The sequence below is a fragment of the Amblyomma americanum genome, chromosome 5 (genome assembly GCF_052857255.1).
Source record: "Amblyomma americanum isolate KBUSLIRL-KWMA chromosome 5, ASM5285725v1, whole genome shotgun sequence".
NCBI classification, from domain to species: Eukaryota; Metazoa; Arthropoda; class Arachnida; order Ixodida; family Ixodidae; genus Amblyomma; species Amblyomma americanum.
Genome location: NC_135501.1, coordinates 183,915,695 through 183,929,569, shown reverse-complemented (window position 1 = coordinate 183,929,569; position 13,875 = coordinate 183,915,695). Strand labels below are relative to the sequence as shown.

General features: G+C 47.4%; 1 protein-coding gene across 4 annotated transcripts; it reads left to right on the top strand.

Annotated features, from left to right (window-relative positions):
- The first annotated feature begins 30 nt into the window (after positions 1-30).
- Positions 31-11,723, top strand: angel (protein). Of its 4 annotated transcripts, none has more exons than XM_077666010.1 (6): positions 31-153; positions 3,657-3,956; positions 6,950-7,240; positions 8,478-8,731; positions 9,493-9,562; positions 9,810-11,723. In XM_077666010.1, the coding sequence occupies exons 2-6, from the start codon at positions 3,800-3,802 to the stop codon at positions 10,988-10,990; spliced, it is 1,953 nt and encodes a 650-aa protein (XP_077522136.1). In that variant the 5' UTR covers positions 31-153; positions 3,657-3,799; the 3' UTR covers positions 10,991-11,723. The 4 variants fall into 4 exon arrangements, with proteins under 4 accessions (XP_077522136.1, XP_077522135.1, XP_077522138.1 ...); XM_077666009.1 differs by having other exon boundaries at positions 34-334; XM_077666012.1 differs by lacking the exon at positions 31-153 and adding an exon at positions 365-809.
- Positions 11,724-13,875: the final 2,152 nt, after the last annotated feature.

The following is a 13,875-nucleotide window of genomic DNA, read 5'->3' as shown; positions in this document are numbered from 1 at the left end:
GCGACAAACCGCGCAGGTGGCGCCCGCGTCGCGGCAACTTAAAGATGGCCGCCCATCAGTAAATTCGCGGCGCCTTTTGGGCTCTTTCAAGGAGCGACCGCGTTTTCCAAAATTCCTGCGGATGTTATCGGTACCACTGTGGACCTCTGTGACGTAAGTTCCTGTGCATCGCGATACTGTCATCGAGAACAAGAAGGCGTTCTGTTTACATTTGGTTTGACTGCTATCTCCGAGCTTCCCGGATAAGATCCCCAGCGCAGCTATCTCCGGTCGATGCGAAGCACATAAAAAAATATGATCAATGGACCGGCCCCCACCGCCGACGAAACAGATGGTCAGTCAGCTGTTTTTTTTTTTCGAAATCGGCGAACTTCCCTTCGCACTGTTCGGTTGACGGGCTGCGGAAATCGTGCGCAGGTTCAGTCGGTTTTAAAATGCTACGTTGCGTAGAAATCCTTTCTCACGTCGAGATGTTTTCATGTTCTTGAAGTCAAAGCGCAAATGCGTCTTGCTCCTCCGAATCACCCGCTGTTCAGAAAGGTGGCGGTCTCCCTCCAGCTCTGGTTACCTCCGGTTACGTAAGACCCCTGTCGCGTTTGCGCAACTACTAGGTAGTAGCACGTGTCCGCTACGGGCGAAGCCAGGCGAAGCGTTGTCGTGCCGTAGCCAGTGAATGTACCGATCGCTGCAGGTCGTCTGCGATCGTCTGCTACAAAGTAACTATTAGCGGTAACCTTGTTCGCATCGAGAAGCGGATAGCACGAAGCGGTGTCGTCAACTAAAATGAAGTACGGATGCAACTTCTCACGGTATCGTATGGTTACTAGTAGACCGCGCACAGTGTGTCTATGGCAACGAGCTGTGTGTCGCTAACCGAAATGCCCCGCGATCGCAGGTTCCGGAGTGGCCTGATTTTGTTTTCACGTTCTTTTAATTCTGTAGCTTGAACGGCATAAGACGCTTGTACTGGCTTCAGTGCGACCTATGTAGGCGTTCTCCATCTAGAGGTCACCGGCGTTTACTAAAAACCTGGCCATCCTTGTGAAGCCAACATTTTTGCACTGCTGCTGAATGTGGTCAGGAGTATGACATGCTGTAACGACACTCAGATTAGGTCCAGGGCAATTATATTTGCAGGAACCAGTTACGTGACACTTTGCAAGTTCCTTTTCAGTACAATGTGTGGATTAGTTCCATACCCTTACAAAAGGGTGCCTATCGAGGCATTAGTCGTGCTTACGGCTATCACCAGAATGTAACTCGAGGTATAACTTATTTATACAGCTCTTTGTAACAAGGGCATTATGACTCGTGGATTATTGAAGGTTTTTGCACAAAGCAGGTTTTAATAGCTGAAAAATTTTGGAGGACACTTGGAAGCATGCTTTGTCTGATGGTAACTTGTGAAGGCAAGCTTATGGTGTTCAGATTTCCTGTCGTCCAGTCATCGAAAGGCATCTGTTAAAATAAGCAGTTTTGGAAACCCGTCATAAACCTTCCATTTACACATCAGTGCAGGGAAAAGTACATTCAAGCCACGCAGAAATCAGAGCGGCAAAAACTGCTCTTTTATAGGCGCGATTAGAACTGGTTAACATAATGTAGTTCAGTGTAGACAAGGTGGATGAGCTCCTCGAACATGGGGAAGAGAAATAGAAAAAAAGAAGGCAGTGAATGCAGAACCTGGGAGTAGCCTTAGTCAGTGAAACAAGGCATAAATACTTCTTCACGGTGCAAAAGAAACCCTCCTGGTAACTGCATGAGCAGAGGACGTTGATAGGTCTAGATATCTCTCAGTGATGAGTCACTTCACTGTGTGCTGCTTCAAATGTGAATAGAACCGAGCATTTGCGAGCTGTGCCCTGTGATTTGATCAATGTATGCCCGCTGGTGGTACTGTTATTTTTCATGTGCATGATTGTCTGCTGTAGGCTTTGCTGTAATTACAATTACCGGCTTCATCTAAACACGAGTTGCGGAGGGGCTCGAGCGGAAATGTGCCCGTTTTTCTTTGCCCCATATAGAATGTCCTCACCCCCCCTCCCCGAATCTCCGAGAGGCGCTCAAAATAGATGCAGGCATTCAGGTGGGATTTGAAAGGGGAGGCAAGTGGAGGTGCAGTGCACTTTAAAGCACTTTTGAGCTACACGTCTTTCTATTTAACTGCTTGTTATGTTCGGGCGAAATTATGAACTTTTGATGTATGCTTTGCCTTTTTTCTTTGCAACAATATATTGGTTAAGAAAACAATCTGGAAGTGATAAGCATGTTTCTCCAGCATATGCCAAGCTTAGAACTCTCAGCAGCTAAGAGAAAGGAAGTGGGAGCATTAGGATGTATGTGTGAAAAAAAAACCAGCAGTCGAAACAAGGAAAGCACAGGAAAATGTAATTTTTTTTATGGTGGTGTTGATCAGAGGAGGAAATAGATTGTATAATTTTAAGTAACATTACACTATCACTTATTTATACTAAAATAATTGTTATAAAAATGTATTCTATCTAATATGACTGCCTATCCCTCTGATTTGTGCAAAAAAGCTCTCGTGATGCACCACATTTTGCTTGCGAGAACGGCCAGTGGGGGTCAGTACTTGTGTTTCATTCCTTGACGTTTTCTAATTCATAGAATCTCCGTTCTTATTGAAAGTACCCTCTTTGTCATTAGAGTGCGGTAAACTATTGACAGAACCCAACTTCAATTTTGTCGTCGGCGTCCTTCAGTTAGGGGTGCCAAGCTCGCCACATAGCGTGCTAGTCACAAGAACACAACTTAAACGGGCGGGAAAGGGCAGCAAGCTGTCAGCTGATGAGTTTTGTATGAAACGCGGGATACTGGGTCGACGACTGGTAAAACAAATTTCATCATGTGCTCATTGGAGCAGTCACATTTCGCGAAAGCCTTGCTTCTGTGCTTTTCCTGACAGCTTTGCCTATCTCTGTGTTAATGGAGCTCCGATGAATCATTCAACTGTTTGGCATTATGTCATACCTGCTTTGCTCCTATTTCGAGTGGTTCACATCCAGTTTGAAGCTTTATTTGTTATACAGTGCTAAAATACAATACGACTGTATGGACCTAACAAAGTTGTTAAAAGGTCCAAACTTAATGAGAATAAAAATTCAATGAAGACATATATAAACATAAAATAGCTCTGGTACTTTACTACGAAACTGGTTATAAATACGTCACGAAAACAAGGTGTATTTAAACTGCATAAAACAAAACAAAGGCACTGCTGATTATGAACTGGGTTGAATTGATGAAATATAGTCACCTGTTTTCAAAAGGAATAAGTTGTGGCGAAGAGCTGTTTGTTATCAAGAGTAATCCGTAATTGAGTTCCAGGAAATTTCAATTTGGCGTGGAGGTAGACTTAGGAGGGGGGGCGCACTAAGGGACAAATTTTCCATATGAAAAATCAAATCGAGCCCAATTTTTTCCTACGAAAAAAGTCCGAGAAATGCTTTGCACAAATTGGACTTCCCTCTGTACTAGCAGCCCCTAAATCCACCTCTGGTTTGGTGTCCTAATGTGCAGGGCTGCGATTCTTTGCCCCCCATTTTTTTTGTGAGGTCTCTTCGCCTTTCTTGATCCGCTGAAGTCCATTGGTGGTTCTGTGTTCCTGTGCTTACCAGTTCACCTCCTCTCCCCAGCCAACGCAGGCGCTGATGGCGGGGGGAGTGGCAACGCCAGAGCGGACGGAATCCCTTGGCTCGGCTGGGGTCGTGCGAGATATTGCCCCGTGCCAGCCCCACAATACAGTCCACTGCCGCGAGTGCAACCGCAGCCGCCAGCCATGTGGCCGGGCGCCGCATGCCGTCTAATCCGGCCCCCCGTGTTTGCGTTGCCGCCCGCGGTGGGACACGGTGCCCTCCTCGGGCACCAGGCCAGTGCGTGGCATCTCAGTGCTGTGGCAGCTGCCTCTCCTGCAGCACAAAGCTGGATCTGTCAAGGTCATGTGTCTTCCGCACCTAATAGTGATGTTGTGGTGGCATGTAACGTCACACGATATGATGTGTGGGTGTGGATATGGTTTCTTTGACGTTCTCGCGTTTTACTGAAACAATTACAGTAGGTTCTTCTCAGTCTTCTGTAGGCTTGTGCGAATAGTGCTTTTTTGGTTTGAAGCGAATTCGAAGCGAATAGCAATTCTTCTTGAATAATTTCGAAGCAAATATTTCGAATAGTAGCAAGTAAATAAAAAAAAACGGCAGAGGGTAAAGTCTGGGATTTGTTCAAGGAAAGTAAACAACTTGATTATTTACGAAAATCTACAAATTTTCGTGCAAAAACACTAGCTGCTCCACATGCTGCGGTTTGAGGTGCTCCCTTCTGCAGCTTACAAGGGCTCCTGCAGTCGAAAAAAGCCTTTCACTTCTTGTCTGGGTGGCTGGTATCGAAAGGTACCTACGGGCAGCTGCAACCAGGGTTGGGTAAAGGTGGCTGCCCTTGCTTTTCCACCACACAGGGGGGTCTTCGGACCGGGAAAAAGGGGGGCCTTCAAGCACCCAGCAACCTCATCCAAGATTGTACGGCTTGTCTGATGATGTGCACGCGAACTGAAGTGTGTAAAAGCCCTCCCCACAAGAGTCCCCTGATGGGTCTGCAAAGCAGGTGCTGTTCTCACTTGTTGCTGTACCATGTTGATCAACTGGCACAGTCTCTTCTGCTGCCGCTTGAGTAGAGTGAACGGCCATTGCTTTGCGGGTCGTTCAGTATAAGAGACGTCTTTGTATAGGATCGACCAACATTGCCAATGCAGGAAAGCGTCACATCTTGATATCAGGGAACCTCGTCCTGATGCTACGCAAAAGGCTTGAGGCAAGCAATGCTGCCTCGCCATCTTCGGAAGCATCTCACCATCTTCGGAAGCATGTTCAGCTACAATCACCTCAGTACACTGCAACAGGGGAATGACTTGTGACAGGGTGGGATATCTGACCCCAGACAGTTTAGTTGTGGCGTGGTCAAGTGGCTTCAAGACTTGCACTGCTGCATTCATAAGCTTCCACTCACTTGCGTTCAAGTTTGGAACTGCGTCAGATTCTGAAAGTTCTACAGTGATGACCGTACGGAGCTTCACGAGCCTGGCCATTATGGCATGCTCACTGTTCCATTGCGTCGGTACGTCCTGTATAACCTCGAGACGGTCTAGCTGCATGTTTCTCTAAATTTCCTGAAGCCGTCCTCGGGCCTTGGCACTCCATTTGTATCTAACCACAATCGCTCTGGCCTTAGCACAGAGCTGCAAAAACCTGACACTTCTCTTTTGGCATCACTGACACACAACTGAAGGGTGTGTCAGAAACACTGCACACCACTCCAGGACGACCACGCTACTGCAGAAGTAAAGTTCCTTCCATTATCTGTAACGGCGAAGATCGGCACAGTATTGTGGGCTGGAAGTTCCCACTCCTCGATGACACCTGTGATAAATAGCTCCAGGTTTTCTTCAGTGTGAGAGTCTGTAATCTCCGTGCAAGCCAATGCATGCACGTGTTGCACGAAGTCCCTGTCCATGACGTGACAAGTTAGACAAACATAGCTGTCGCGCGATGTCCAGCCATCAGTTGTGATTGAAAGCGACTCCACTCCGCAGGCAAAAATGTCCCTGAGCTTCTTTTTCACCTTCTCTTTGCCTGATGCGTAGAAGTCCGGAATTATGGCTCTCTCGAGAACGTCCGAGACGGCACGTCATAATCCGGTATAGCGAACTTCATCATGTCGAGGAAACCCGGTTCTTCGAAAATGTTGTAGGGGTGCATACCAGGAGCTTCGTTACGAATCGAGCTATCATTTTTGTCATCTGTTGGGCTTTTGGGGCTGACGCCTTCATTTTCGGCTTGAAACTGTCGGCTATGGATGGCTGTTGACCACTTGCCTTGCTTGCCCCCTTGAGCTTGGATGGCCTTTCGCGTGCGTCCCGCTTCTCTTGGTAGTCCTTGTGCAAGTCCGGGTGTCTCCTTAAATGCGTTGCTAGGGTTGTTGTTGTACTTGTCGGGGTCTTCAGGACTGCCTTGCATTTATGACATCGAGCTTCGGTTCCCAGTGGGACCTTTGAAAAAAGTTCCAAATCGAATTGCTGGCCGCATGCAAGTCCCCCTGGTGCTGTCTGGAGTGGTCCAAGGCGGCTGGGATTGATCAAATGCCGCCGCGGCCGAGACAGAGTCGCCCACTAAACGCAATCGACCACACCACCACGCTGACGAGATGTGTTTTTGTACACCTTCTGAGTATAGTTTCGTTTTCCTGGCTTGGTTCGGTTTGGATTGGATTGGAAAAAGTATTACTGAATCCAAAACCGAAACTTCCGAAAACGCCTTCTCCCTGCCGCATGTGTCTACTCGTTCGAGCCGAATACTTCAAAATTTCCGAATAACAAAATTCGAATCGAAGCGAATATCGAATAGCACATTATTCATTCAACTATTCGAAAATATCGAATATTCGCACAAGCCTAGTCTTATGTTTTTTTAGGCCAATTTTCATTGCTGGGTGCCATTTTGTTTCAGTGGAGATGAATTTTAAAATTCTCCATTTCAGGGTCTTAGCCGGAACAATTCCTATGGGCAGCCTTGCATGTGTGACGTCGTGAGCTACCCGCACGCCCACAGATATTCACTCGGCATTTTCTGCAGGAAGAAATTACGAGCTTGTTTTTGGTCATTTAGAAGAAATAACGATTGGAGTTATCACTAACAGACACATGTTTTATCCATCCAATGCGCACACAACATCGTCATGACACTGTCTGTGACCTCATTTATTGGTCTGTAGTGGTGTCAGTTTTCCTATGTTAATCGTAACTGAGAGCGACATGTCCAAGAAGTATAGTGTGATTGTTGATCCCAAAATGTTCTAAATTCCTCCGGGGTTGGCCTTTAAAGCCTTTCTACCACTATTGCAAATCAACGAACCTTTGTTCTCGCCCCATTTTCCATTCCAGGCAGGGCCCAACTACACGCCAGCATTCATACGATGGGCACCAGGCCAGACTTATTACCAGATGCTAGTCAACTGGCTCCGCCCTGTAACAAGCGCAGGCCGGAGCCACTAGTGGTTAGCGATGTCACTGATCCCTCTGTGGCCCATCCAAAGCGGCGCTTCGCGGACCAGCCACCCGAAACGTCCGTAACTGCTATAGACGCAATGGCTAATGACTACCATCTGGATGGCAATGTCGGCCCTCCTGAAGTTCCACCCAACTTTGAAGCTTATGACCCTGTTGCGGCTGCCGGTGAGTGTGTGGTGCATCTGTACTAATACTTCTCGCACTGATTGGTTGGTTGTCGACAACGCACAGGCACTGACTGACAGCTATGCTTATTGTTCTGGCACTGTGGTATGTATACTGAAAGTTTCGAAAAACAACAAGAAAGGGTGCAGATAGCGAGTCGTAGCCAACAGTATTCAAGCAAGAAAAGAAAAAAAAAAAGTCACCCAGCTCCTCATACAGAAGGGCTAAGGATGGTGTACTGACGCAGCAGCGTTTGGAGGCTGGTGATTTTAGCGGCATTGCCTTTGCATCTGAGCCGTACGTTTGTTACTTAGAACTTAGATGTTCACCTGCAATTGTTTCAAGGAAGGCCCAGATTATACCTAAAATTTGTTTTGCCGCATTGTAGTTGTGCTCCCATAATCTTTCGTTAAGACTGCCTGTTTGTTGACGGAGAAAAGCGTTGGCAGTAAAATTTTTTGTTTTGGCCCCTGTTGTTAGATCACAGTTGGCCTGGCAGTCCATAACTATTGCTTTGCAGCGTAACAGATGGCGCTACTTGCATACAGAGATACGGCATTGCCCTGCACATTCACACTGTTGTGGCCTTTTCATAGGACACAGGACAACTCCACCCAAATTCTACTGCCAGATCAATTTGATTGTTTGGCTCTTTATATCTATGTTGACGCCTGCTTGGCAGGGCCAAAAGCACACTTATTATGAGAAATTTGCACTTGAAAATGGAATATTTTTTTTTTACACTTATCTATTCAAGCTTGTGACATTGGCAATGCCATCAAGAAAATTATACATTTGGTGATCGCTGGCAGGAAGTGGGTGGTGATGTGGTCTAGGCACGGAGATCTGTGAACAAAAATGTACTCAACATCATAGCAGTTTGCTTGTGAAAATGACCTGTAATGGGGACGCCCATACCTCATTTCTAGAACTTTCCTAGCTTGTAAAAGGCCAGTTTTTTAGTGACAGTATCCGGATAGCCCTTTATCATTAGAATGTGGCACCAGTTTTTAGTGAAAGTATCCGCGTAGCCCTTTGTCATTGGGACGTGAAACCCTGTTTTTAATGAAAGTATCCGCATAGCCCTTTGTCATTAGAATGTGGTAATCATTTATTGCTATAGGCCAATTTTAATCTGTGCTCACTGTCTCTTTAATGCTGAATGCACTTCCGATACTCCAGGTGCATTTCAAAGGGTATGTGTGCATGGTTTTGTGTTTCCTCCCTCTGTGCGCAGCAAATGTTCAGCGGAAGGTACGCCAGAGCCGGTACTGGGTGCCCACTGACCTTGGGCAGCTGCACAGTGGAAGTGCCGGCGGTCGCGGCAAGAAGAGCGAGGACATGGTGTTCACCGTGCTCTCATACAATGTCCTGGCCCAGGGGCTCCTCGAAGACAACCCGTACCTCTACCAACACTGCTCCGAGGAGGTACTGCAGTGGCCCCTGCGCCGGCAGAACCTGCTGTCCGAACTGCGCGAGGCCAATGCGGATGTGAGTGTGACTGCCCATTGTGAAGTCTGAAGAGGTTGTGACAGTTTAGTTGAAATGACCAAGGAAAAATCAGAAAATGGTGGATGGAGAGAGGAGTGCCTGCAAGTGGAAGTGGAAAGGCTCGCCATCCATCAGGACTACGATTTTCCCTTCCAGGCGTGGACTAAACCTTGTGCTGGGGCTGTGACTGGTTAGATGATGGAAAACTGCTGGTAGGCCATTGGTGTCCAGCTGCCTCTGGCACTGTTAGCATTATTATGTCACAAGCCATGGTTGTGCCATCCAGATGGGTAGGCCTTGCAGCGAGTGGACAACTAGAAAGGATTGGGCAATTCACAGTCTTTGAACACTTTTTTTGTGTTGATGTGAGCTTGCCTGATTACGTGCCGTGTTGAAATCGCTCTTTTATTATTGAGACAAGATTTTGTGGTACTTGTCTTTGTGTGTAGTGGCACCAAAGCCTTAATTCTGTGTAACAGCAATTTGCAAGCTGTATTTTAGCAAGTTGCTTTTTGTTCGCTTTGACTGCCGAGAAGGAAGAAGGGGGTGGTGTTCTCCCTAGCAAATATGTTCAAAAGAAAAAACAAACAAATGTAGATCGCAGGTTTGGGTGGGATGTTACGAACATCTTTCTGTTGGTGGCGGCTTGCTGGTGGGAGTGTTCCGGTCCCTTTGTTGCAGTGCCACAGAGGCTAATCTGACCCCCCCCCCCCCCCCCCCCCCCCCCCCCCCCCCCGCTCATTGATTGCTGCTTGTTCCAGATTCTCTGCCTACAAGAGCTTCAGGAAGACCACTATGAAGCGGACTTCAGACCAGAACTGGAAAAAATGGGTCAGCATATGCTACTTCATTTCTATTTGTGGCTTGGAGCCAAAAATTTCTGGGAAGGAGATCGTGCTCAGTAGCACCGCATGGTAGTTTACATGTGTCTTGAGTGACTGGGAAGCAGTCTTGTGTGCTGGAGTCAAAAAGACAAACTCACATCCAAACAGATATGTTTAGAATATTGATTGTACTAGTACTGTTTCTCATAGCATCCCTTAAAACTCTCCCTGTTCGCTCTTATTTTCACCTCCAGGTTATGGTTGCCTGTACAAGCAGCGCACAGGCGACAAGCGAGATGGCTGCGGCATCTTCTTCAAGAAGTCCATGTTCGAGCTGGACCGTTTCGAGCCAGTCGAGTACTCCCGCTCCGAGGTGCCAGTGCTGGACCGGGACAACGTTGCGCTCATTGCCATGCTGAAGCCACAGGGCAGGGACATCAGGCTCGGCGGAGACTTCCGGCTGTGCGTGTCGACAACCCACCTGCTCTTCAACCCACGTCGCGGAGACATCAAGCTCGCTCAGCTGTGCCTACTGCTTGCCGAGATTGACCGGCTGGCAGCCTGCGGACAATCGCTGGATGGCACGCCACTCTACTTCCCCATTCTGCTATGTGGCGACATGAACAGTGAGCCACACTCTCCACTGTACACGTTTCTCACCCGCGGAAGTCTGTGCTATGAGGGCCTCCTCTCTGGTGACGTGTCTGGGCAGAGCGACGGAGCGAACCGTGGAAGGTATGTGCCCCTTGACGACTGCCTCCGCCAGCTGAACATCTCTGGAGCTTCACGATACCTCCAAAAGCCTGCAACGGACGCCAATTTGGAAGGCAGTAAAATTGCTAGTGCAGATGCAGCACTCGAAGATGTGGTTATGGATGATGCTGTGACCGGTGACCGTGCAAAGGATGAACCTGTAGCAAGTGGTGCCATCGTTAACAATGAGTCTATGGTAACTGACGCGAAGGATTCACCCACAAGAAGCACCAATGCAAACAGCGGTCCTACGGAGGGTTCACATCCAGAAGCTCCTTCCGCAGAAGCCACCACTGCGGCAAAGGGTTCCGATCCTAACTCTCCACAGTCACCTACCAAGAAATCGCGGAAAAACAAGTCCCGTGTAGTGAGCCACTGCCTCAACTTGGTCTCCGCCTACAAGCACAACATCCAAGGCGGCAACGCGGAGGTGACGACGCACCACCAGCGCGCAAGCTGCACCGTCGACTACATATTCTACTCGGTGAAGAGGAAAGAGACGGCAGTGAAGAATGGCCAGGTGGTGCACAATCGTGTGATAGAGGGTCCACTGCGGTTGCTGTCAACTTATCGGTTGATGTCGCAAAAACAGCTCGTTGCTGTTGGTGGACTGCCAAACGAGGTGCAGTCATCGGACCACCTCCCCCTTATGGCAAAGTTTCTTTTGAGACCACCAGTCTAGCGTTAAAGCTCAACAGTCAGTGTACATAGTGTCGCTCCTAAAATACATAAGCTGTGTTTTTTTTTTTTTTTTCTGAGAACTATGATGGCAGCAAATGGTGCTGCTAAGTCATGACTCATTTGTGGTGCAGCCAGGCGGCATTATTCATGTTTCACCTTTTCATCGCTGTTGTGAATAATTCCACAGTGCGAGATTTCGTCAATATTTTACCACTTTTTTTTTATTAAGCACTGCTCATCGCTTGCGATTCTATGGAAACTTAGCCCAGGTTGAAATTGATGATTGCTCATCAATGAAAATAAATGATGAGATTTTTACTGGGGTTAAATGTTGATGTAAGAAAGTTCAACAAAGCTGCAGATCATTTTATTAAAGCTGGAAGTTTGTCGTATTTAGAAAGTGTTTGACTTGTTGATCACATGGAGATAAATCGTGGATTGTTTTTATCTGGGGAAAATTCTGAAACTGAGCTTTGTCAAATAGTTGGCTTCACTGCATCATTGTGTTCCCTTTAAAGATAAGCCTATATTTCAAAGGTCATTTGATGTTTTGGAATATGGCTTGTGTCAAACACCTTGTCATTAGTATTCAGAACTGTTCAAAGAAAATACAGGGCTTTTTCCTGAAAATAATTGTCGTGTTGCATCATTAAAGGTTTCTCGATCTTTTTGCCTTGTTTTGTTGCGATCTAAGCAGAGTTAATTTTTCTTAAATAAATGTTGTTTGCGTGTTAGACCTTTGTACCATTTTTCATTTTTAATCTTACAACAAAATGTTTTTTCTACCTTAGTTGCTAAGTTGGCTCAAGCAGGACAGAGTGCAACAACTACCATAGCATATGTAGTTGGGAGAGAAAAGCTAGTGATGAGAATTTTTGGTGTGGTTTGGGAGCCAACTCATGTAAAGAAATAGTTGTTTAGTATTTGGATGCATGCAGAATTGGCACACTTTGTAATGTAAGTGCAGCAAGCGTTGATGACATGCTTCTGATGGGATTTGTCGCAAGGTGTATCGGAGTGAAGTTGTAACTGCCCATCTCTATATTGGCTGCTTTCTGAACATAGACTAGATACTACCTCAATTGGCAGGTTTGATTTTAATGCAGATTTAAGTGCAGACATCTTTCATCTATGCTTATACACATTTCCAGTTACCATGTTGCCAAGGAACTTTGCTGCTGAGGAACACATACAGTTGCTTCATGTTTGAGACACAAAAATTGTTTCTCCAGTCCATAGCAGTAGCCTACAAAATAAACTTGTGAACCAAGGTGAAAATTTTTGCTGGCTCACAACTGATGTTAGTGAAAACGAACTCCACCGGGCCACAACAGTGAACTGCAAATAGCCCGCAGCAGTAGCGAATTTAAAATAAGCGGTGACGGTGATTGCGGACAAAGAAAACTTGAGGAGACACTTAAGCTCCCGCTGAAGGGTATGACGCGATAGCGTTAATGGATCATTCTCTACATTCATAGATCGCTGGGAGCCCTCATACCATTCCTGACGAAGTGGTGCAGCGGTTAAGTGATGCGCCACTGCCCAGCAGCTGGCTGATTCAATCACAGCCTCTGGAGGGGAATTTAATGAGACCTGCGTTACTCTCGCGATCAATCATATCACCTGTCACATTGGGCTGTTTGCTCACAATATACGGTGGGCAGGTAGTGATGCCATCACAAGGTCACGTGATCTGGGTGGCCCACATAGGTTGCTTCTCTGGGGGTTTTGTGCTCACGTTGTCTACGATGATGCCGGGTTTTCCCACGAGCGGGACCCTTGACGCTGTTGCATTGTAAGGCGCAGTATACTGAATCGGCGCACACCTGATGTTCCATACCCACCGTGGTGGCTCAGTAATTAGGGCGCTCGGCTTAGTAAGCCGGGTTACCCGTGTTCGAACCCGGCCGCGGTGGCCACATTTCGATGGAGGCGAAACGCAAAAGGCGCCAGCCGCCGCATTCTGTGGCTGTGGTTAGGGCGCTCGGGTATTGAGCCGGAGTACCCAGGTTCGAACCCATACCACGGCGGCAGCGTTTCGATGGAGGCGAAACGCAATAGGCGCCCATGTGCTGTGCGATGTCAGTGCACATTATGATCTCCAGGTGGTCGAAATTATTCCGGAGCCCTCCACTGAGGCGCTGCTTTCTCTCCTTTCACTCCCAAGTTCCTTACTTCCCTTGAAAATTGGTTGTTGGGGGAAGGAAATGCGAGGTATCTGTCTCACATCTGGGTGGGCACCTGAACCGCTGTAAGGGAAGGGATAAAGGAGGGACTGAGGGAAGATTGTAGTGGAGAGCTCCGGAATAATCTCGACCACCTGGGAATCTTTAAGGACCGCCGCAGTGGCTCAGTGGTTAGGGCGCTCGGTTACTTCCCGGTTAGTTCCCGGTTTCGAACCCGACCACTGCGGCTGCGTTTTTATGGAGGCAAAACGCTAAGGCGCGCTCGGTTACTTCCCGGTTAGTTCCCGGTTTCGAACCCGACCACTGCGGCTGCGTTTTTATGGAAACAAAACGCTAAGGCGCCCGTGTGCTGTGCGTGCGATGTTGGTGCATGTTAAAGATCCCCAGGTGGTCGAAATTATTCCGGAGCCCTCCACTACAGCACCTCTAATTCTTCCTTTCTTCTTTCACTCCCTCCTTTATCCCTTCCTTTACGGCGCGGTTCAGGACCATCAATAAAGTTCTTTGTCTGTCTTCTTTTCCCCAAAAAACAATTATTTTAACGTGCGCAGACATCGCACAGCACACAGGCGCCTTTTTTTGTTCCATCTCTTACAGCACGATTCCGGTGTCCACCCAGATATGTGAGAATTACTGCGCCATTTCTTTTCCTCAAAGAACCAATTTAATTTAAAGGCGCCCGTGTGCTGTGCGATGTCAA